This window comes from Lagenorhynchus albirostris, chromosome 9 (genome assembly GCF_949774975.1).
Source record: "Lagenorhynchus albirostris chromosome 9, mLagAlb1.1, whole genome shotgun sequence".
Lineage (NCBI taxonomy): Eukaryota > Metazoa > Chordata > Mammalia > Artiodactyla > Delphinidae > Lagenorhynchus > Lagenorhynchus albirostris.
This window is the reverse complement of record NC_083103.1, coordinates 38,638,804-38,664,469: the sequence shown is the minus strand read 5'-3', so window position 1 is coordinate 38,664,469 and position 25,666 is coordinate 38,638,804. Positions and strand designations below refer to the sequence as shown.

At 46.0% G+C, this 25,666-nt stretch overlaps 1 protein-coding gene across 3 annotated transcripts in view; it reads right to left on the bottom strand.

Annotated features, from left to right (window-relative positions):
* The window catches only part of PLEKHA7 (pleckstrin homology domain containing A7), a 209,295-nt gene extending 196,320 nt beyond the window's left edge, over positions 1–12,975 (bottom strand). For all 3 annotated transcript variants that reach the window (XM_060159596.1, XM_060159597.1, XM_060159599.1), the window contains exons 1-3: positions 12,881–12,975; positions 12,688–12,764; positions 12,536–12,593 (exon numbers count right to left, since the gene is read on the bottom strand). In XM_060159596.1, coding sequence (XP_060015579.1) covers positions 12,536–12,593; positions 12,688–12,764; positions 12,881–12,963 — 218 coding nt within the window. In that variant the 5' untranslated portion in view covers positions 12,964–12,975. The remainder of the gene's footprint in view (positions 1–12,535; positions 12,594–12,687; positions 12,765–12,880) is intronic.
* Positions 12,976–25,666: the final 12,691 nt, after the last annotated feature.

Below are 25,666 nucleotides of genomic sequence, written 5' to 3'. Positions count from 1 at the left end.
TGAGCAATAACCCAGAGGCTGCAGGAAAGTACTAGATGTGAGGTTTTCATGCTAACTCTCCTCAAAAGGCCAAACCTTTTCACTATGAAGAGGAGTTGATTTTCAAAATCTTCTTTCCACTTTGGGTGGGACTAGGGGAGGGAGGTGTCCATCCCTAAAAGGAGTCAGGTCCAAAGGAAAGGTTTTTGGTTAAAAGGATCTGTTTCCTCTCCTAGACCCCATGCTCCTGCAAGAGAGGAGAGGAGGAGCGGCTCAGGGAGCAGGGGAACCTAACCAGCCCGTGGCTTTCCTCTATCACTGGCACTCTGGGCAGAGAAAGATGGTGTAGACCTGGGGGCCTGCCTCAGCCAATCTATGAGCTCAGGATATGGTCCTCTGGACAGAGTCTGTAAGAGCCATTTCCAGGCATACCCCCTCTGGGAGGGACCACTGCAAAGTCCAGGGGGCTCTCTACAATTGGATGTACCGTGTGTTAGGGCAGGGTGGGGATAATTCCTACCAGACCAGCCAGGACTCTGTCCAGGAGCTGACGCAACAGAAGGCCTGACACGGTTTGCTCCCAGTTAGGTCCTAGGCCAACAGCTCAGACCACATCGTTGCCTCTCTCTCCCTGGCCACAGTCCCTCAGTGACGTGTGTGAAGCTAGAGCTTTTCCCTGAAACAAAATGGAGCCAGTCTCCACAGCACGGCCCACCATGGAATGTGGTGGAGACAGGCCAAGCAGGGCACAAAGGGACCATGCGGACCCCAAATAAGGACAGTTGGGGTTGATCCCACCCCTGCCACCTAACACCTGTTCCGAGAGTTCCATAACCTCCCTCATCTATAAAGTGAGGATCATAACAGGACTTGCCTCATAGGGTTGATACGAGGGTTATATGAGCCCACATCTGTTAAGCCCCTAGAACAGCGCACACAGTGTGCACTAGATAAACATTTATACAACAAACAAGTAAATGAGGACTCAACAAAAGCAACCGGCTTCTCACTGTGACAGTCCCCCTGCCCCAGCACTCAGCTTACTGCACCCGAAAACCAAGGAAAATCCAACAAAGGCCTTAAAGAAAAAAAGAATTCTCAAACCCTTCCACGAGCTCAAGGAGGCAATCCAGCACCAACCAGGTCCTCCCTGCCCCGAGGAGCAGACTCAAAGGGCCCAGCAAGATCACTGCACAACACGATTATTATATCTTAACTCACTGTGCTCCTCAGACACATGGAGTTTTTGAAAAAAAGAGTGTGCTTTGGATTCTAATTTAAATTATCAATCCATTCACAGACTAGGAAGCCAATTATTCTTCCCTCCCCCAAAGAACTAATATCACCCGCCCAGAGTTTTAGAAACCATATGGTGCCAAACACACCAACACATCCATGCATTTTCAGGTGAGGAGGGCCGGGGGAAAGTCGAAGCAGAGGCGGAGCGAGCTCTCTCCAGCTCCCACCTACACAGCAGGGCTAAAAAAGAATGTAATTATTCAAAGCCTCGGCAAATGGATGTAATTTCAGGTACCGCCAATTCTGCTTAGAAATACATTAATGGGTACAGGGATTATAGATATTTAGCTTCACAGCATCCATGTGTCTATTTTTTTAAAATCCCCAGGTCAAAATGTGTTGAGAAATCTTTCCAAACACTTTCATGGGCAGGCAAGGGAATGATTTGCCCTCCCTGGGACCCTGACCACTGACTTTGTGTCCCTCCTCACTCCTTCAGCTTACAGCCCCAATTTACTCCTAACTCCAGTCAAGCCTCTCTCCTTGTGTGCCTGCCAGTGTCAAGAGGGTCATGCCAAACGTCAGATCAACAAACCCACACTGAGTTGGTTGAGCAGCGACTCTGTGCCTGACACTGTCCCCAGGGAGTTGGTGAGCCGTTCACGGCACTGAGTCACAATCCTGCCCCCCCACCATCTTCCCCAGGACCAGCTCAGGAAAGACTGCAACACCAGACTCCTCTAAGATTCATCATCACGACTGTCTGCCAGGATACATTTATTCTTCTCCCACACAGAAGAAGCATTCCCATTTCTCAACTTAATTGTGGCTGCTTGCCTGCTCTGGCTATCAATGTCAATCACTCAGAACAACCCTCCCCTCACCCCAGCCCCTCCTCTGCCCTCAGGAGGATCTCTAAGTGGTCATGGGGTTCTGAGATGCGTCATGGCTAGCCCACCCCTCAGGCAGACACAGTCCCCACTCAACGGTCACCCAAAAGACCAGCCACACTGCCAACTTGGGGGCTGACAGCATCATCTGGGCAGAGGGGAGGAGAGCATATTCCCAGCCTCCACGGAGGAAACCAGAGGTCCCAGGGAGCCTGGCTCTCCAGGATCTAACTGGGGTCACGGGCTGGGCATTACTGATAGCTATACCCACTGACGCTCTCTCAAGGCCTTTCTCGAAGCTCCATCCAATGAATCCTGACAGACGTCCTCTCTCAATGAAAGGGCTCACGAGGCCTAAGCACCTACTATGTGCTGAACAGCATGCTAGGAGCTTCAGATGGGCCATCACATTTAATTCTCATATAACACTTGGGAGGAAAGCAGCGCAGCCATCACCACACAGATCGGGAAGCTGAAGCTCCGAGACGTTTTCGTTTTCAGGGTCCATAAGAATCACCCATGGAGCCTGTAATAATGCTGATTCCCAGTCCACCCCCAGAAGTTATGCCTCAGCACAGAACACAGCTTCTACTTCGTGTCCACCCTTCCTGCTCCCTCATCAAGTGTTTTAAGACAGATACCAGGGTTATTGCTTCCAAAACAAAGAGCTCAGACGCCCGGCCAGGCAGTGCAAACACTAATACTAACACCTGGGAACCCTCTCCCTGGTGGTGGGGAGTAAATTGTGGTGGCAGCAGGGGTGGATGGGGAGGAAATCAAAACAGCCCATTTGGAAAATGTGTCAAACGCAAGTACAAGAAAAATACTCATTTTCTCTCAGGTTGGACACAGCCAGACAGGGCTTCGAGGAATCATTTCTTTGACATTTAGCAACAACCATTTAGGGCCCAGCTTCCTTTGAAAGACAAGTCTCAACAAGAAAGCACAATTCTGCCTCCTGTTAGCCTGATCTCAGGAGACTTCCCCCAGGGGAACGAGCTCCTTTGATTGGGCCACATTTCCCCACGGGAGGAGGCTCCCTTTATGGGAGCGGCAATGGTTAATAGTTAAATGCTAGTTATTATACCATGGACGATTTGCCAGGCACTGTTCTGAGTTGGCAGTACAGTCACTGCCCCCATTTTACAGATGAAGACACAGAGAGGTTTAAGTGACCTGCCCAAGCTGGCAGCAGAGCCAAGATTTCACCCCAGGCGCCCGGACTCCAGAATCTGTGTTCTGTAACCCCCACGCAGCACCACCCCTCACACGTAGAATTTGGGGAACCCCTAGGCAAAATCCCCAATTACATCACTCTTCTAAAGCCCAGCTACTAGTCAAGTGCGGTATCCAGGTCAAGTTCCTACTACTCAACTCGGTACCAGCCTCTTCAGGACGCAGACAGGCACACACCTACCCTCAGCCCCAGCTCCTTCGCATTTCCTCCACTGGCCTCTCCCGCCTCGGGCTGCCCACCACTCCGCTCCACAGCTGCCTGGCCTTCCTCACACTCACCCTCTGAAGCTCCCTAGGGCGCCCTCCTCAGGCTGCCAGCCCCAGTCACCCACACTGAAACCGCCCAGTATCCCTCTCCTCTCTTGGACTGGGCACTGCTGGAGGGCAGTGACCTCCATTCCTCTCCACATCGCCCAGTGGGGAGACTGGCATATAGTAGATGTTCATCAGAGTCCAGATGAAACCTGGATCAAAAGCCATCCAGCCTGTGGTCGGCCTGTGGTTAAATGCTCCTCCAGCAAGGTGCTATCTGTGGACACACACAGACCCTATCCTCTCCAAACTCGGTTTGGAGAGGACAGGCTTATTGCAGAGCTAACTGCATTAACCTAAAATACTGCTCTGCTTCCATACCTCCCGGGTCGGAGATAGTCTCATCTCTCACTTCACCCAAGGGGAGAGAACACAAGAGGCTGTGCAGCCTGGGCCCAGGCACAGGGCTGGAATGGGATCTCTGCTCCCTTCATCCCCCGAGCACACTGCCCACCTCCCCCCAACCCCTCCCCATGCTGCAGTGTTCCAAGGAAGCACAGGAGGTAGCCAGCAGCCCCTGGAAGAGAATGCATATGCTAACCTCATGCTGTCAGACCTCAAGAGGGTGAGGGCTCTGCCTTGGCAGGAAAAGCCCCTGAAAAACCCTGAGAACACTGACTGTGACGCTGGAAACACTCTCCTGGCAGAACCTTGAAAGAGGCAGCCTGGCTCTAAGCAGGCTTAAGAGGCTCATCAGCCCCTAAGCTGTGGTCAGCTGACATCTGGGGGGAGGTCGGGGGATCTACTCCCCCAGAGCACCAGGGACCCAACCCACTGCCCTGCCTGGGAACCATCTACCCTGCCCATCATTCTTCTATCCTGCAGGGGACTTTCTGAGGGAGGCCCAAGGGGGCGTCTGCCTCAGGGTCATCAGGGAAGGTACAGAGGACCATTTTTGGGGAACAGACTGTAAAGGGAGGATTCAGGACAGGAGGAAAGGCGCAATGGGAGCCAGAAGACACCTCGCACCATGATAGAAACAGTACACAAATTTGTAGCCAAAAGGACCCGGGTTCAAGTCCCAGCTCCTCCACTGATGCTCTGGCCTTGAAAAGATCTTTTAACCCTTCTCCCACCCCCTGCCTCAAATGCTTGCTTGATCTGTAAAATGAGGACAATAATAAAAATACCTGCTTCTAAAAAAGAACGTACGTGTTTTTCAACAATCAAGCACCACGGAGGTTATTACTGTTGACATCTGCGGCCCAGGCAGCAACAGACAATGTCTGTCCTTCAGCTGTCAGAGCCGATAACCAGGTGGCCACCCAGATTAAGGATCAGACATCTGTGCAGTCCTCTAAATGCCCAGGAAAGAGACAAACCAGGAGCCGTTTTCACACCTCATTACGCAGGGCCCTTGGTCCCCAGGTCCCGACAGCCTGGACAAGGTACCCATGGCCTTGGAAGAGCATAGCTGTTGTTGGACAAGGTTATACAGTGGGTTTTTTTGGGTTTTGTCTTTAATTTATTTATTTATTTTTGGCTGCGTTGGGTCTTCGTTGCTGTGAAAATCGAGAAATAAATGTTTTGACAGCCACTTAAAAACAACAGACAAATAGAACCATATTCCCCCATACTTTTCCCTCTGCCAGTATTTACTTAAGACACCCTGCCAGTCTGCTGAGATCCTGCTGTCTTACACGGAGCAAAAAAGACTTAAACCCATGCTCTTTTCTGAAGACACAGAAAACTAGAGTAAGCACCTCACTAAATCACCAAATAGTTCACATCATGAAGTGCTTTCTTAAATAAGCTCCTTTTCCCAAAGTCCTCGATTTAGGAAGCCCAAAATTTACTCCCGTAAATATCAAGAGAATGATACCTACACCCACCGTCTTCACATACGCACTGCAATGCAAATCAGGGGTCACATTCTCACCACCCACCCACTGTCCTTTCTCTGAAAAAAAGAGCCTTAAGAAGCAACTTGCCACCATTCGTCTTAAAGAGGTTTTCCCAGATCTTTTCTAGGTTGGTTTTGAGACCGTGGCACAAATCATGGCTCTCAGTCCTCCCTCCAGCTCTCTACACAACACCACTCTTGTTCCTTTCGCACAGAACCTAACATTTCAATCCATGAGCCAGTTTTCACCCTTGATAAAACAAGCAGGAAATGAAATATAAAGTGTGGGATTAGGCCAAGGCTTGCCAAGCTGGGAGAACCTTTTCTTAACCTTCAACAACAAGAGGTTTCAGAATTTCCCTTCTAAATAGATGTAAGCTGCTAGTTTCCCAGAAATTCTTTGTGGAACTGCTGCTTTCTGGTTTGAAATAAAGTTGCTGGGACTGCTGTTCCCAGCAACACCTCAATGAGAAAGATGACAAATACTCGAATTAGCAGGCGGGCACGCTACAAGACAAATTTCACTACCATGAAGTTCAACATTTGTCTGGGGAGGAACATGTGGCAGACAGGACAGATTTCTTCCTGGGGTGCCCTGGAAGACTGTCCCTTGGATGATGGCTTAATTAAACCTCAAGAGGGCAGCCTCCTGGGCCATCTAGTATTCACAGGCTTCTACACTGGTGCCTATGGCCATCTGGGGTCCCCACTTGGACATTCTGTCGCCCCTGGTTCAGCCTTCACTCCCTAACTCCTCTTCTCTCCCTCTCAGACTGAACGATGGGTTTTTAGAATAAAAAAACACACACACTCTAGATACTCAGCATTATTCCAGAGGACTAATCATTCTGAAGGAGGCTTGAAGCCTTGGTTCATGCCTGGTCTCCACTCCTTGCCTCCATAAGATGGGTCCTTAACTGCCCACTCCCAGCGCCCTGGAGCACCAAGCCCTGCCCAGCACTGCTGCTCCTCACTCCTGTCCAGGGGGCCTGAGCACTGGCACTCTCGCCCTGTGGTGTCTCGGAGTGAGACATGATGGTGGTGATTCGGCCTATGAGGTCAATGTCCTGACGTTTGCATTTAAAGCTTTATATTCCACAGTTCACAGATGAACCATAAGATTTATGCTAATAATTTAAATTTCTAATTCTTTTAAACTTAGGATGACATTAAATAGCAAACAGAAATGCCATAATAAGTTGAGGGAAAGCCAGCAGAAGAAAAGAAAGCGCTTTACACTTTAATACCTTTTTTTTTAAAATTTATTTATTTTATTTATTTTTGGCTGCACTGGGTCTTCGTTGCTGCGTGCGGGCTTTCTCTAGTTAGGACAAGCGGGCTTCTCACTGCGGTGGCTTCTCTTGTTGCTGAGCACAGCCTCTAGGCTCGCGGGCTCAGTAGTTGTGGCTCATGGCTTAGTTGCTCCGTGGCATGTGGAATCTTTCCAAACCAGGGCTCGAACCCGTGTCCCCTGCATCGGCAGACGGACTCTTAACCACTGCGCCACCAGGGAAGCCCTACTTTAATACCTTTAATGGCACTTTTTTTTTTGAACAAGAGACCCTTTACTTTCATTTTGCACAGGGTCCTGCAAATCAGGTTGCCAGTCCTGCCCCAGGATCTGCTGCGATCCAAAGGGCTGGGGAGGGGAAACTGGCCTTACTCCAAGCCTTACTCCAGCACCCACAAAGAGAATGGCACCTACACAGCATGGCCTGAAAGGCTCCAAAGCTAAAACTGAGGGGGACTTAAAGTTAGAAGAGACCGTGTGCAATCAGCTGTTTCCCACCAGGACCCTGGAGCCAAGTTACAGCAGACACCAAGGCCTGGCAACCAGAGAGGGAGGAAGGCCTGGTCCAAAGGCCAACAGATGTCCCGTTCCCCAGACGCAGAGCATGAGGTTATAAGGTGAAGAAGACAAAGGAGGCCAGGTTCCCACTTTGAGTGCTGTTCTTGACACCAAGCAACTACATCCAAGAAGCCTGAGGGCCAGGCACCAGCCTTGACAGATGTGGCTCCTGGCCGCTTTGCTTCCTTCACCTTGCCCCGTTTCCCCTATACCCCTGATCTACTTCAGTAAATACCAAATGCCTACTCAGTGCCCAGTGCTGGGCTGGGCACCAAAGTCTCAGAGAAGGCAAGACCCCTCCTCTCTGCCATTCATCCTCCTTATTGACTCAAGATCTATTCAAAGCCTGCTGTAGGGAGAACCCAACCCACAGGGTTTCATGAAACCCTGAAGCCCAGCCCAGTGTAACACTCTAGCTCCCAAGGCCTGTTCTAGAACTTTTCCTTCATGGGTTTCATGTTTGAAAAGGCTGTGTCTGCCAAACTGTTTTTACTAAGTAATAATGGGGAATTCCCTGGAGGTCCAGTGGTTAGGACTCCATGCTTCCAACTGCAGGGGGCACGGGTTTGATCCCTGGTCAGGAAACTAAGTTCCTGATAGCCACGCGGTGCAAAAAAAAAAAAAAATTAATGTCTTCCACTTCTTACTAATCAGAGACACGCACCACCACCAGACAGCACAGGACACCAGGGCTGCTGCCCTTCCAAGGCACTTCAATCCCCAGCAAAACAAAGAAGAGGTGCAGCCACATGAGCCCTGGTCAGCTTGACTCGGAGCAGTGGCACGTGGCACACAAGGCTCCTTCAAGTATCAACGCTGGCTCTCACCTGTGATCTGGGGTAGGAGCCACCACCACTACCATGGTGACCATGAAGACCTACGGTCTAGTCCCAGCTCTAACACTTCGGCCAAATTACTGAACCCTCGTGAACCTGAGTTTCATCATCTGAAAAATCGGTAATCCCCGATCTGTTGCTTCTAGGGACTGTTAGAAGGATCAGATAAGAAAAGGTACTGGAGAAAGCCAACTGCCCTTTGCTGCCCGAATGCCCAGGATTATACAAGATTCCACATCGGTAAAATGGGACTAGTAACAGTTCCTACCTCATCAAGTTGTTGTGAGAATTAAGTCAGATAATAGCTATAAAACAGTTCCTGGCATTCTCCAAGGACTCAGAAAGATGAAGCTATTACATAATCGCTACTACTATTATTGCTGTTGCCGTTAATGACACTATTATCACAATTTTTTTTTTTTTTTTTTTTTGCGGTACACGGGCCTCTCACTGTTGTGGCCTCTCCTGCTGTGGAGCACAGGCTCTGGACGCACAGGCCCAGCAGCCATGGCTCACGGTCCCAGCCACTCCGCGGCATGTGGGATCCTCTCGGACTGGGGCACGAACCCGTGTCCCCTGCATTGGCAGGCGGACTCCCATCCACTGCGCCACCGGGGAAGCCCCACAATTATTATCATAACTTGTTACCTGGCTAAGAGACTCATGGGAAAGTAAAGAAGTTTTAAAGTACAGGAAGTCTTCTTAGGAGGTATCAGCATCACCTAGTCTAGAATTGAGAGAACCATGTTTTGTTCCAAGTTAATCCAAAAATGAACCAAAAGTGCAGAAATCAAAACTAAAATCCACCTGCCTTAGCTCAAGGTTTTCTGCTTCAAGAAATTTTTCTCTGGAAAGTATTCAAACACCTGCCAAATATCAGGAGCAACTGATGCATCCTGAAAACCTCACAGAGCTCTCTGGTCCGAGGATCCACTGGGGAAAATAAAAGCAGCTGTGCCAATGCTTTGTCCCTCTAACCGAGCCCTATTAGAGGAGGACCAAAAAAAAAAAAATTGAACACTCAGAAATGCTCGTAGCAAATCTAAGAAAGCAGAGTGAAGCAAAACATGTTTTATGTAGGAAAAAGGAGAACAATTACTCCCAAACCCTTAAGTCTCTCAAGAAATTGTCACAGGAGGCAGGAAATATAATCAGCGGCCACAGGGTCTCAGCTTCCCCACATGGTTCACCTTTGAGCGTGGGGATACTGTCACATACTGCTTTCCCCTAGGCCTGGGAGGACACAGCCAAGGCCCTGGGGGGTAGGGAGCCAGAGCTTGCTGTAAGATGATCACCAGGGACTTGACACACAGTTACTATAGAAGAGTCAGCAAAAGACAGGAAGGTTGGGAGGCTGTGACTATGGCCTATAGAGTTCTACACACCCCTCAAGTCCCCCAGCCCAAGACTTTGCCTAGTACCTCATGAAAATGACCAAAACTATCAGACAGGAACACCCACCTCTCCCCTCACCAACCTTATCAACCTCCTTACATCAGCTCTGGTACTCAGCCCCTTCCTTTCCACAAATGGATGAAATGCCCTGTTCCCATCTGAGACCAGTGAGACTTAAGCCCTGGATGCCTTCCCTCCTACCTTCTCTGAAACACTACTCCAGTAATTGTCCCATCTCTTTCCTGCATCATCTATTTCTCCATCTCTTCTGGATAATTCCCATCCAAACAAAACACGCTCTACAATCTCCCTCTAAAAAAAGACACCCCCCTCCAAATGTACATCCTCTCCAGTTCTCAGCTAGTTCCTCAACTTCACTCTGTAACAAAACCACCTGAAATATTCACCTATACTTACTGACTCCATTTCCTTACCCCATGTGCTCTCTTCCACCTGTTCCACTCAGGATTTGTCCTTCAGGCTTCTGGGAGCCCTCATCCTCCTGGATTTTCTCCTACCTTCTCAGTCCTTCTCTTTTGCCAATCTCCAAATGCTGCTCTGTCCCAAGGCTGAGGTCATCTTTTCTGTCTACACTCTTTTCTTAGGTGATTTCATCTAATCCTGTGGCCTTGAATAACACCTATAATACCCAAATGTATATCTCCAGTCCTCTCTCTTTCCTGGGCTCAGATTCACACATCTGACTAATTGATATATTCACATCTCAATGTAACATAGCACAACAAGATCTCACGCTCTCCCCCACTCCAAACCTGCTCCTCCCGGCCTTCCCATCTCAATATAAACACCATCCACTCAGGTGCTCAAGCCCCTGGGAGTCATCTCTGACCCTTTTCCTTCTCTCGCAGAGTGCAACCCAGTCACCAAGCCTGAATCTGACCACTTCTCTCCAGCTCCGATGCTACCTACCACCCTCAGTCAGGCCATCAATGATGCTTGCCTGGACTACAGCAACAGCCTCCTACTACTATCCCTACAGTTGCCCACCTACAGCCCACTCTAGAACAGGCAGAGAGACCATTCTGAAAATGTAAATCAGGTAATTCCCTGCCGGTCTAGTGGTTAGGACTCAGAGCTTTCACTGCCGGGGCCCAGGTTCGATCCCTGGTCGGGGAACTAAGATCCTGCAAGCCGCCAAAAAAAATATTAAAAAGTAAATCATTTGTGTCACTCCTTACCCTGGCTCACAAAGCTCTGTACCATTCAGCTCTCTCTTGTCTGTAACCTCTTCTCCTGCCACCTTCTCCCTTGTTCACCACATTCCAGACACACCCGCCTTTCTGCTCCTTGAACTCCAAGCTCTTTCTACACAAGGATGGCTCTTTCTCGTCATACAAATTTTACCTTAAATGTCACCTATTCAGAAACACCAACACTAACCTCCCAATCCAACCAAACCACCCAGTTACTTATCACATCATCTTATTTTAATTTTCTGCTTAGTAGTTACCACTATCTGACATTATTCCTGTTTGTTTTTTCCCTTATTTTTCTGCTTCCTCCCCTCCCCCCCCCACTCAATTGCAAGCTCCCTGAGCAGCCGACCAGTGTCTGCCTCTTCACTTCTGTAGTCCCAATGCTTACAACAATGTGTGGTACACAGGAGAAATCTAATAACATCAATGGATGCAGTTATGAGCCAGAGAGGCCCACTGACCAAGAGGTTTGAGGTCCCAGCCAGCTCCCCAACTTCTCTCTCAAATACAAATGTGAGGTAGGAGAGCAGAACCACAGTCACAGGGCTAGTGCTCATTTCTATAAATCTCATCCATCAGGATTTCAACCACCTGTCAGAGCCCAAACCGGGAGGGAGGCTCTGGGATGTTCTGGGACCATCCGAGCTTCGAATATGCTGCTCCACTACTGACTAGCAGTGTTTTAGTTGGTGAAGAAAGGAATTCTAACTCACAGTCCCCCAAAATACACCAACCTCTATCCTTTGCCTAGTTTATTCACTCAGTGAACAAACATTTACCGAGTGCCTACTCTGTGCCAGGCACTGGGGCAAAGGATCAAAAGCAGTTTCCGACCTCATGGAGCTCACCTGCGAGCAGGCAGAGGGTTGCAGAGAAACGCTGCAACCCAGGTACACGCCCAGAGAGGGAAATTAAAGACTATACTAGTGTTAGCGTCAGGACGGCGCCTTAACTCACTGCCCCTCGATTTCATTTCTACAGACCTAGGTCTAGGGTACCTGACGACTGGGGCAAGGCTCCCGAGCTTCTGAGGAAAAGCCACTGACTGACTAGCAGAGGCAGGAGTGTGATTGACGAGCAGAGGCAGGAGTGATAGTCCCGGTAAAGCGCCAGCTGAAGACACCTAGTGTTCGAGGAATGCTATTGGCTGACCGGTTCCCTCCCCAGCCCCATCGCTCCCCCGCAGGCCCGCGCTTTGGAGAAGTGGGGCTGCGGTGCCGATTTTCCACCACCATCCCGGACAACGTGGCCGAAGAGGAAGTCCCCCTGACGAGATGCCATTCGTCTCTTTCCCCACCCCCCCTCCTCCCCAACCCCAGTTGCTGGACCCGAGTCAGAACCCCTACTTCTGCTCTCCCCACCCCGGGCCATCCCGGCCCCGGCAACCGCCAGCCTCCGCTTAGCCCGAGACCCCAGCGCGGAGGTGTGTCCGACCGCTCACACCAGCGCCCCAATCCCGCCCAATCGCCGCGTCCCGGGCGCAGTTTGAAGCCCCGGCGCCCGTATCGGGCCGGATACCGGACCCCCGCCTGGGTCCCCCTGCGGAGATGCGGCCCCCGCCTCGCCTCCGCCTGGAGCCCGCCACACAACTCAGGCACAAAATAGCCCACATGAGTGCGGCCGCGGCGCAGTGCGCGCCAACTCGCCGGACCCGCGCGGGAGGAGGGGGGGCGGCGGCGCGGCGGGAAACGGGTCGGACCCCGAGGCACAGGTGAAGGCGCGGCGCCCCCGTCACTCACTCGATGAAGTAACTGGCGCCCTCCTCCGTGAAGCCCTCCTCCCAGCCGCGGGGCAGGTCTGTGGAAACGCGAGAAAAGTCCGGTCAAACTTGGGCCACCCAGGCGCACGACCCCCTCCCCCGAGCGCCCCACCCCACCGGCCCGGCGCCCACCTGAGCGGATCATGTGGCCAGAGTTGACTGGTTCCCCGGTGCGCGGGTGTAGCCAGGTTGTGCAGCGGAGCTGGTCGCTGCGGAGAGAGAGATGCACCTGTTAGCGCCGCCGCCGCTCTAGGGGCGCTCGCCCGGCCCCGCACCCCCGCCCGGCCCGCGCCCCAGCCCGCGTCCCCGCTTTCCCGCGCCGCACTTGATGAAGAAGACGCGGCCGTCCCGGCACACGCCGTAGGACCAGTGCTCAGGTAAAGTGTCCCGCCCGACCGCCGCCGCCATGTTCGCCGCGCACTGAGTAGCCGCGGCCGCCGCGGGGAGGGAGGGAGGGGGCGGAGGCGGGGGAGGGGGCGGTGCGGGCGGCGTGCAGGCGGGCTCGGCCCGCGCGGGCCCGAACTGCGCCCCCAGGCGCTCCATTGCGGCGCTGGCCCCTCGGGGCGCGGGCGTGCGGCGGCCAGGGCCCAGGCTGAGTCCCGGCACCGCCGCGGGAGTTCGCCGCTGCACCCGCCAGCCCCAGCGCGGTAGCCGCGGCCTTTGTCCCCGCGCCTTCCCCGCCCCCAGCCCGCCGCGCGCCCCTTGGCCCCTGAGGCCACGAGACTCGAGCAGGGCGGGGGCCGCCTTCGGGGCGCGGCGGGCCAACTCCTGAGACAGGGTGCTTCCCGAATGCGCCGGTAAACCCCACCGGACACCCACGACACAACTCTCTCCAGGAACTGTACTTCTTTCTGAACCATGTAAACCTCAACAGGTTACTTCCATATTCCCTCCGAGCCTCGGTTTCTTCCTCTGTAAAATAAAGTTAGTAATAAATACTACATGGGATTGTTCTGTAGATTAAATGAAATAACAGTGGTGTAAAGTACTTAACTGGACCCGGGCACGTATAGGTGCTCTGTTAATCCCAGGTCAGCCATGATTTCATTTTCCCAAGTTTGCAGCTGGCGTATGAAGCAGGAGGGTGCAGGTCCTCCCCCGACACACCAACACATTGCCCTGAAGTTGGAAGGAATAACAGGTCTCTGCCTTCAATTCTTGTCAAGTGACAGACAGGTGCTGAGAGCTGTGCTGCATCTCATCCATCTTTAGAAGAACAGACCCTCCAAGCGGGGGTGGGGGTGGGGGTCTGTAATGGGGGCTCTGGAAGCTTCTTTGCATGACTGGAGCCTTCTCAGTCCTTGATATCATCTCAGCTCCTGGGGGATCCCTCCCCTGACCTCACTGTCTAAAGGAGACCTTTCCCCTCCTCCACTCACTATTCCTTTACTTCTGTGCACGTAGTTGACATTATTTGTGTTTGTTTATTGCCTTTTTGTTGTACATTATCACACATACACAAACACACCAGTAAAATGTCAGCTGGATGAGAGGAGGGGCCGTGTTCTGTCTCACTCACTGCCATATCCCCAGTGCCTGGAACAGTGCCTGACTCATATATATAGTCAGTAAATGTGGCTTGAGTGCATGAAGAACACTCCACCCTGACATCCCTGCACACTGAGCATGGACAGAGAGGAAGCTGGGCTCTGGGAGGTGTCAGGTCCAGCCTTTGAGGGACATAGGAGGTAGTTGGTGGGATGCAGCTCACATGAAAGTGAGACTGTAGGCTAGATTCAGAAAGGCACCCCACTAATAAGAACCTACTGTATAGCACTTTACTCAATACTCTGTAATGACCTATATTGGGAAAAGTATCTAAAAAAGAGTGGATATATGTATAAATGATTCACTTTCCTGTACAGCAAAAACTAACACAACATTGTAAATCAACTATAGAGGAAAGAAAGGAAAGGAAGGAAGGAAGGAATATGCCCCAGACACGTGGAATTTGGCTGGACCCTGAAGGACTGGTCAGATTTGACTGGGAATAACACATCCCAGAGGAGAGGGATGAGAGAGCAAACATGGGATTGTGGAAGGGGTATGGGGTGTTGAGGAGACCATAAAGGTGCCCTTCCTTAGGAACAGACAGTGGTGTTTGGGAAGGAGGCCCATATGAGTTAAAAAGAGGGAGCTGTGATTGTGGAGGACCTCGAACACCTGTCCAAGAGGGCCTCCTCCCTTTGAGGAGATTCTTGAGCAAATTACAAGGGGAGAGTAGTGTCTTTGTTGTTAAACATTAATATAAAAGAATGCATTAAGTGGGCAAAGGACATGAACACACAGTTCATAGAAAAGTAATACTTTTTTTGTATAAATTTATTTGTTTATTTTTGGCTGCACTGGGTCTTCATTGCTGCAGGCGGGCTTTCTCTAGTTGTGGCAAGTGGGCTTCTTACTGTGGTGGCTCCTCTTGTTGTGGAGCATGGGCTCTAGGTGCATGGGTTTCAGTAGTTGCAGCATGCAGGTTCAGTAGTTGTGGCACACGAGCTTAGTTGCCCCGTGGCATGTGGGATCTTCCCGGACCAGGGATGGAACCCGTGTCCCCTGCATTGGCAGGCAGATTCTTAACGAATGCACCACCAGGGAAGCCCAGAAAAGTGATACTTTTAAACAAATGAAAGAATATTCAACCCCCTCATAATAGGAGGAATGCAGATTAAAATTAAGGTAAGATTTTTTAGTATCAGATTGGCAAAAATCACTTTGTAGAGAAAGACATTCTTGTTCATTGTTGGTGGGACTATAAAATAGTTGTCTCACTGAAGGCAATTTGTCAACAGCTATTATAATTTAAATGCATATACCTTTTGACCTAGCAATTCTTCTACTAGAAATTTATCCTACGTTAATGCTCACATAGGGGCACAAAGACATGTATACAAGAGTATTCACTGCAACATTGTCAATAGTTACAAAAGACCAGAAACAACCTAAGTGTCTATCCCCCCAAAATGGATTTGTATAGTGACAGATGTTAACTAGATTTATTGTGGTGATGTTTTGCAATATATACAAATATTGAATCATTATGTTGTACGCCTGGAACTAATATAATGTTATATGTCAATTACACCTCAATTTTTAAAAATGGGTTAAATTATGTCATACTCCTACAATGGGTTGCTATGCAGCTGTTAAAAAGAATGAGATAGATCTCTATGTACTGGTATGGAATACTCTCTGAGATATTAAGTGAAATGTAAAACGCAGAACTGTGTATGTGGTATGCTGTTATTAATATATAGGTGCATCATGGCTAAATAAGATACCCTTAATTTGTGTCCTGCCTTCAACAACAAACAATATGGCATCCATCCATGGACAAGAGTGCTTTTATGGGAGCTGTGGGATCCAGCACCATATGCCAAGGGACCCAGGAGGAGTCTCACCCACACGTTTCAGGCAATAGACGTACAAACCTTGGTCCCAGCTGTGGACCCTGAGGGGCCCACAAACCAACTGCAGCCCCTCTCAGACACAGTCTAGGGGCCGTGGCAAACACTGTCTTAGAAAATCACCCGCAGACAAGAGGGTCTTTGTGGAAGTCCAGGTTTGGTGTAAAGTTCCAGCACACCACTGAAGCAAAAAAAGACAAGTTTGGATGCATTGAAAAGGGCAGTTAGTAAAAACTAGAGGAGGGAGCTGCTCTTTCAAATGCAAAGACAGCAACACAAAACTTCAAGGAACATGAAAAATCAGTGAAACATGACACCACCAAAGGATCACAATAATCTTCCAGTTACCAATCCCAAAGACATGGAGATATGCAATTTACCCAGTAAATAATTCAAGATAGCTCTGTTTTGGGACTTCCCTGGTGGCGCAGTGGTCAAGAATCTGCCTGCCAATGCAGGCGACACGGGTTCAAGCCCTGGTCCAAGAAGATCCCACATGCTGAGGAGCAACTAAGCCCATGCACCACAACTACTGAGCCCACATGCCACAACTACTGAAGCCTGCACACCTAGAGCCCGTGCTCTGCAACAAGATAAGCCACCTCAATGAGAAGCCCACACACTGCAACAAAGAGTAGCCCCTGCTCACCACAACTAGAGAAAGCCCGCATGCAGCAATGAAGACCCAACGCAGCCAAAAATAAGTAAATAAAATAAATAAATTTATTCTAAAAAATAGCCCTGGGCTTCCCTGGTGGCGCAGTGGTTGAGAGTCCGCCTGCCAATGCAGGGGACACGGGTTCGTGCCCTGGTCTGGGAGGATCCCACATGCCGCGGAGCGGCTGGGCCCATGAGCCATGGCTGCTGAGCCTGTGCGTTTGGAGCCTGTGCTCCGCAACGGGAGAGGCCACAACAGTGAGAGGCCCGCGTACCGCAAAAAAAATAAAAATTAAAATTAAAAATTAAAAAAATTTAAAAATAGCCCTGTTTTAAGGAAACTTAATAAGCTACAAATAATAAATGCTGGAGAGGGTGTGGAGAAAAGGGAACCCTCTTACACTGTTGGAATGTAAATTGGTACAGCCACTATGGAAAACAGTATGTACATTCCTCAAAGAACTAAAAATAGAGTTTACATATGATTCAGCAATCCCACTCCTGGGCATATACCCTGATAAAACTATAATTTGAAAAGATACATGCACTCCTATGTTCATAGCAACACTATTTACAATAGCCAAGACTTCGAAACAACCTAAACGTCCATTGACAGATGAATGGATAAAGAAGATGTGGTGTTTATATATAATGGAATGTTACTCAGCCATTAAAAAGAATGAAATAATGCCATATGCAGCAACATGGATGGACCTAGAGATTATCATACTAAGCAAAGTAAGTAAGAAAGAGAAAGACAAATACCATATGATATCACTTATATGTAGAATCTAAAATAAGATACAAATGAACCAATCTATGAAACAGAAACAGAATCAGGGACATAGAGAACAGACTGGTGGTTGCCAAGGGGGAGGGGGAGAGGATAGGAGTGGGAGTTTGGGATTAGCAGATGCAAACTGGTATATATAGAATGGATAAACAAGGTCCTGCTGTATAGCACAGGGAACTATATTCAATATCCTGTGATAAACCATAATGGAAAAGAATATGAAAAAGAATATATATATATATGTATAACTGAGTCACTTTGCTATACAGCAGTAATTAACACATTGTAATTCAACTGCACTTCTATAAAAGATAAATTTAAAAAAGAAAATATTCAAAAAAAGTTTAAAATAAAAAAAAATAAAATGCATATGGGGACTTCCCTGGTGGTCCGGCAGTAAAGAATCTGCCTTCCAATGCAATGGACACAGACTCGATCCCTGATTGGGGAATTAAGATCCTATATGCTGCAGGGCAACTAAGCCCACACACCACAACTACTGAGCTCGCACGCCTCAATGAGAGAGCCCGCATGCCTCAAGCTATAGAGCCCATGCTCTCTGGAGCCTATGCACCACAACTACAGAGCCCGTGCACCCTGGAGCCCGCATGCCACAACTAGAGAGAGAAAACCCACATGCCACAACTAGAGAGAGAAAACCCACATGCCACAACTAGAGAGAAGCCCAAGTGCTGCAATGAAGAGACTGGGCGTGCCGCAACAAAAGATCCTGCATGCTGCAACTAAGACCTGACGCAGCCAAAAAAAATAATAATAATACAATAAAATAAAATTCATATGGTACCAAAAAAGACCCTGACTAGCCAAAGTCATCTTGAGAAAGAAGAACAAAGCTAGAGGCATCACACTTTCTGATTTCAAACTATACTACAAAGCTACAGTAATCAAAACAGCATGGTACTGGCATAAAAATAGATATGTAAACCAGTGGAACAGAATAGAGAGTCCAGAAATAAACCCTCACATAAGCTATCAACTGATATTTGACAAGGGAGCCAAGAATACTCAATGGGGAAAGGATGGTCTCTTCAATAAATGGGAAAACTGGATGGTCACACCAGAAAAATGAAATTGGACCCCTATCTTACACCACTCACAAAAATTAACTCAAATGGATTAAAGACTTAAACATAAGACCTGAAAACATAAAACTAGAACATAGGAAAAAAGTTCCTTGGGGCAACTAAGCCCACGCGCCACAACTATAGAAGCCTGCGCACCTCAATGAAAGATCCTGCATGCCGCAATGAAGATACCATGTGCCGCAACTAGACCCAGCACAGCCAAAATAAATAAATATTTAAAAAAAAAAAAAAAAAGCCTCTAGAGCTCAGTTGGGATTTCAAATCTCAGTAGGAAGGGCCTGCCAGCAAGGCATCTTCATCTCCAAGGTGATTTCTGACTCTGATGTACACTGAGCAGGACTTCAGAAAGGGGACCAAGTCCTAGATGTGAACAATGTGGATTTCCAAGATAGCAAGCACAGCAAGGCTATTGAGATCCTGAAGACAGCTGGCGAAATCAGCATGCATGTCTGCTTTTTTTCTGTACAATTATCAATATCAAAAAGAGATGACTGTGCATTAGAGCATTGCAGCCCACAGCCCTCCACATGAATCTGCTAGGACAAGCTGGCGAGTCCCCTGCACAGCCACTGGGGAAACTGAACTCTTAGCCCCTCCCTGGCCCAGTAGAGTGGGGAGGATGGGGAGACAGACCACACACTGAGCCAGCCAGCCAACTGCATTACTCAAACTGTGTTGTGCTTTTAATTGCCTAGTTTTCTAGGTGACCTTCATTACCTGAAAGGAGAAAGATGATGGTGTCTAGGTACAGCCTAGCCTGTAGAGAACCCTGCTAGAAAAGGCAACTGACATTTATTGAATACCATGTGCTAGGCAATTACATATGTCATATTTTCATTAGATTACAGAAATCAGTAGAAAAAAGAATCTTGGGGGCCTTCTATCTAATCTGCCTGGCCGTCTCATCCCATACTTATACTACTAGTTTCATACACTTTGGAGACTCCAGTGGGACCCTGCTTTCTTCCCCTTACTCCTCCTATCCTCTCCCCCCCAAAATAAAATGCAATGTTGAGAGGAAAATATATACGTATATTTATGGATAAAATAATACAGTTCATCAAGAGATCCAATAAGAGATACCATGAAATTATCTCAATAAATGCCAAAAGATGTATTTGAGAAAACCATCACTCATTTTAAAAATTATGTTAGAATCTAAAATGAAAAATAGTGACAATATCAAATGCTGGTGAGTGTGCAGAGAAATTGTCTCTCTCACACATTGCTAGTGGGAATGTGAAATGGTACAGCCATTCTGGAAAAGAGTTGGGCAGTTTCTTACAAAACTTAACACTCACTTACCATATGTCCCAGCATTCCCACTCCTGGACATTCCAGAGAAATGAAACATGTTCCCATAAAAACTTATACGTGATTGTTCATAGCAGCTTTTTGTAACAGCCTCAAACTGGAAACAAACAAAATGTCCTATAGTAGCTGAATGGTTTTAAAAACTGTGGTACATCTACACCATGGAATACACTTGGTAATAAAAAGGAACAGACTGTTGATATATACAACAACTTGAGTGGATCTCAAGGAATTATGCTGAGTGAAAAAAGCCAATCTGAAAAGGTCACATTATATGATTCCGTAACATTCTCAAATTTTAAAAATTACAGAGATGGAGAACTCATCAGTGGTGGCAAGGGGTGAGGGATGGTGATGGGAAGGGGAAAGATGAATAAAAGAGTGGCATGAAGGAGATCTTTGTAGTGATGAAATAGTTCTGTATCTTGATTGCAATGGTGGTTACACAAATCAGTAAAATGACTACAGAATGATATAGTCTGTATTCTGTAAACTATAGAATGATGTACACATACATTATACCAATGCTAATCTTCTTTTTTCTTTTTTGGCCGTGCCATGTGGGCGTGCGGGATCTTAGTTCTCCAACCCACACCCTCTGCAGTGGAAGAGGGGAGTCAACCGCCAGACTGCCAGGGAAGTCCCTGTACCAATGCTAATTTTCTAATTTTGATATGATATTGTCCTGTAGTTATGTAAGATGTAACCATTGGTGAAATGGGTGGAGGGTAAATAGGGACCTCTTTACTGTCTTTGCAAACTTCTGTTTGCAATCTATAATTATCTCAAAAGTTTAAGAAATGTATTAGAAAATTAAAAATAACCAGATGTTTCTTTTGAGAGTATATCTCTCAGACATACACATTCTTTAACAATGAAACATTTAAAAATATTCTCATTAAAATAAACATTTTTTAAAAAAAGAACAAGCATATCTATAGTGATGCTATTATTTAAGGTTGTTTTAGAAGTTCTTGCCAATACAATCAGACCTGAAACAGAAATAAAAGACTTAAGTATTGGGAAGGAAATAAAATTATCTTCATTTGCAGACAATAAAAATATGGCATAATGCCTAAAAATATGGAGAACAACCCTAAACTCTTAGAATTAATAAGGAAACTCAGGACCAAGATAATATCACAAAATTAATAGTTTAATAATCAGTTGAACTCTTTCCCCCATAATAGTAGCAGCAAAAATATAAACAATTTAGGAATAACCCTAATGAAAAAATATACAAAACATATGTGTAAAACCTATATGATGAAAACCACAAAGCTTTACTGATAGTCAATGTTATAACAACTTGGTTTCAAATTTAAACCTGTAAATGTAAGAACAATAATAAAAGCAATGCATGCATTCTAATCGTTTTTGTAAGATTTAGAAATTCTTGCAATTACTAGTAACATAATCCAATGAATTACTAGCAAAAATGTTTATATTACCTAGCTCTGCATCACCCCAAACAGCCACTGGCCATGGGAATTATGGCTAGCCTACATTGTCTGAATTGATATGTACTCTAAGTATAAAATATAGAGCAGATTTTGAAGACTTAGTATAAAAAATGTAGAATACCTCATTCATAACTTTATAATGATTACTGTTGATATAATATTTTGGATACATTAAGTTATGTAAAATATATTATTAAAATAGTGGTTACTACCAAATTCAAAACTACATATATTGGCTCACCTTTGCGGCTCACATATTTCAATTGGACAGCTAGTGCTGTTCGAGCATTTTCCTTTTTTTTCTTCCAGCTTTATTGAGATATAATTGACATATAGCACTGTATAAGTTTAAGCTGTACAGCATAATGATTTGACTTACATACATAATTAAGTAATTATCACAATAAGTTTAGTGAACATCCGTCATCTCATAAAGACACAAAATAAAAGAAATAGAAAAAAAGTATTTCCCTTTGTGATGAGAACTCTTAGGTTTTACTCCCAACTTTCAAATATAACATACAGCAGTGTTTATTATCTTTATCATGTTGTACAGTACATCCCTAGTACTAATTTATCTTATAACTGGAAGTTTGTACCTTTTTTTTTTTTTCTGTCCATGCCACGTGGCTTACAGGATCCTAGTTCCCAGACCAGCGAGCCAACCCGGGCCCTCGGCAGTGAAAGCATGGAGTGCTAACCACTGGAAGTCTGTACCTTTTGATCACCTTCATCCAGTTCCCCTTTGTGCCTCTGGTAAACACAAATCTGATCTCTTTTCTATGAGGCTGTTTCTAAAGTATAATTGACTTTCAACACTATGTTAGTTCCTGTTATACAATATAGTGATTCAGTATCTCTATACATTTCAAAATGATCATCACAATAAGTCTAGTTACCGTCTGTCACCATAAAAAGATATTACATAATTATTGACTATATTCCCCACAATGTACATTTCATACTTGTGACCCATTTATTTTGCAACTGGAAATTTCTACCTGTTAATCTCCCTCACTTACTTCTCTCCTCCCTTGCTCCCCTTCCCTCTGGCAGCCACCTGTTTGTGCTCTGTATTTGTAACTGTTTCTGTTTTGTTATATTTGTTCATTTGTTTTTTAGATTCCACTTATAAATGAAATCATATAGGATTTGTCTTTCCCTGTCTGACTTATTTCATTTAACTTAATACCCTATAGGTCCATCCATTTTGACAATAATGGCAAGATTTCATTCCTTTTTATGACTGAGTAGCATTCCATTGTGTGTGTGTATATATATATGTATGTATCATATATATATATATATATATATATATATCACATCTTCTTTATCCATTCATCTATTGATGGGAACGTAGGTTGCTTCTCGGCTATTATAAATAATGCTACAATGAACATAGGGGTGCATATATCTTTTCTAATTAGTGTTTTCATTGGATAAATACCCAGGAGTGGTATGTACTTATTGCCATTTTGTTAATTTGGGGGTTGTTTTTGTAGTTCTTTTTTGTTCCTTTTTTCTTCTTTTGCTCCCTTCCCTTGTGATTTGATGACTATCTTTAGTGTTATGTTTGGATTCCTTTCTCTTGTGTTTGTGCATATATCTGTTACAGGTTTTTGGTTTGTGGTTACCATGAGGTTTATATATAGCAATCTTTATATATACATGATTATTTTAAGTTGCTGATCTCTTAAGTTTTAATGCATTTTTACAACTCTGCATTTTTACTCCATCCCCCCTCCACGTTTACCGTTTCTGACATCACATTTTACATCTTTTTGTTTTGTGGATCCCTTAACCACTTATTGCAGACATAGATGAGTCTATACTTTTGTCTTTTAACCTTCCTCTAGCTTTATACATGGTTGATTACTATCTTTACTGTATATTTGCCTTTACCAATGAGATTTTTCCTTTCATACGTTTCATATTTTTAGTTGTGGCCTTTTCTTTTCTGCTTAGAGAGGTCCCTTTAACATTTCTTATAGAGCTGGTTTCATGGTGCTACATTCTTAGCTTTTGCTTGTCTGTCAAACTTTGTGTGATTTTGTGTGCACCCTTTAAGAGTGGAGTCTCTTTCCAAAGACAGCCTCTTCAATAAGTGGTGCTGGGAAGACTGGACAGCTACATGTAAAAGAATGAAATTAGAACACTCCCTAACACCATATACAAAAATAAATTCAAAATGGATTAAAGGCCTAAATGTAAGGCCAGACACTCTAAAACTCTTAGAGGAAAACATAGGCAGAACACTCCATGACATAAATCACAGCAAGATCCTTTTATTGACCCACCTCCTAGAGTAATGGAAATAAAAACAAAAATAAACAAATTGGACCTAATGAAACTTCAAAGCTTTTGCACAGCAAAGGAAACCATAAACAAGACCAAAAGACAACCCTCAGAATGGGAGAAAATATTTGCAGATGAAGCAACTGACAAAGGATTAATCTCCAAAATTTACAAGCAGCTCATGCAGCTCAATATCAAAAAAACAAACAACCCAATCCAAACATGGACAGAAGACCTAAATAGACATTTTTCCAAAGAAGATATACAGATTGCCAACAAACACATGAAAGAATGCTCAACATCATTAATCATTAGAGAAATGCAAATCAAACCCACAATGAGGCATCACCTCACACTGGTCAGAATGGCCATCATCAAAATATCTAGAAACAATAAATGCTGGAGAAGGTGTGGAGAAAAGGCAGCACCCCTGCACCGTTGGTGGAAATGTAAATTGGTACAGCCACTATGGAGAACAGTATGGAGGTTCCTTAAAAAACTAAAAATAGAACTACCATACGACCCAGCAATCCACTACTGGGCATATACCCTGAGAAAACCATAATTCAAAAAGAGTCATGTACCACAATGTTCATTGCAGCTCTATTTACAAGAGCCAGGACATGGAAGCACCCTAAGTGTCCATCAACAGATGAATGGATAAAGAAGATGTGGCACATATATACAATGGAATATTACTCAGCCATAAAAAGAAACGAAATTGAGTTATTTGTAGTGAGGTGGATGGACCTAGAGTCTGTCATACAGAGTGAAGTAAGTCAGAAAGAGAAAAACAAATACCGTATGCTAACATATAATATGGAATCTAAAAAAAAAAAAGAGTTCTGAATAACCTAGAGGCAGGACAGGAATAAAGACACAGATGTAGAGAATGGACTTGAGGACACAGGAGGAATAGTAAGCTGGGACGAAGTGAGAGAGTGGCATGGACATATATACACTACCAAATGTAAAACAGCTAGTGGGAAGCAGCCGCATAGCACAGGGAGTTCAGCTCGGTGCTTTGTGTCCACCTAGAGGGGTGGGATAGGGAGGGTGGGAGGGAGATGCAAGAGGAAGGAGATATGGGGATGTATGTATATGTATCGCTGATTCACTTTGTTATACAGCAGAAACTAACACACCATTGTAAAGCAATTATACTACAATAAAGATGTTAAAAAAAAAAAGAGTGGAGTCTCTTTCCTACAGCCCTCTGGCTCTTCTGAAAGCAAGCCCTGCTGGCTTTCAAAGCCAAATGTTCTGGTGTCTTGTCTTCCTGGGGCAAGACCCCCAGTCTGGGGATCCTCATGAGGGGCTCAGACCCCTCACTCCTTAAGGAGAACATGTGCAATTGTAATTATCCTCCTGTTTGGGGGTCACCCACCTGGGGGTCTTGACTGTACTGTGTCACCACCCCTCCTACCCATCTTGTTATGGTTCCTTCTTTATATCTTTGGTCGTAGAAGATCTTTTCTGCTAGACTTTGGGCCTTTCTCGTCAATAGTTGCTCTGTAAACAGCTGTAATCTTGCTGTGCATGAGAAAGGAGGTGAGCTCAGGGTCTTCCTACGCTGCCATCTTGGCCACTCCCCCATTTCAGCTTTTCCGTGTCACGCTTTCATGTACCTATAGACCTTACTACCCATTAGAATTACTTGGGAGCTTTAACAAAATGCCTGTGCCCTATCCCAAGTAATACAATTGGTGTTGGTGGCATTGGTATGACCTTAAATCTCCCCAGGTGATTCTAATATACACCCAAGATAAATAAGCACCACTACTGACCCCAAGCTATCAGGCCCTAGAGAATTCTTTTTCACATTTTTCAATTTATATAATTAAGAAAAGGCACTCTGCAGGCTAAGAAGTAACATCTGAATGTGAGTGCAAATATGTGGTGCCAGTTCCCTTCTGGATCGATACCTCCTGTGATTGATCAAAACAAGATGGGAATTTTTCCCAGACAATCATTGCCTAGTCACGGCAAATGTTTCAGTTTATAAAAACAAAGTAATGATTTTTTTTTAAGTTCTACATGATCCTCGGCTGAGTACAATTACAAATATTTGTGTTGGATGGA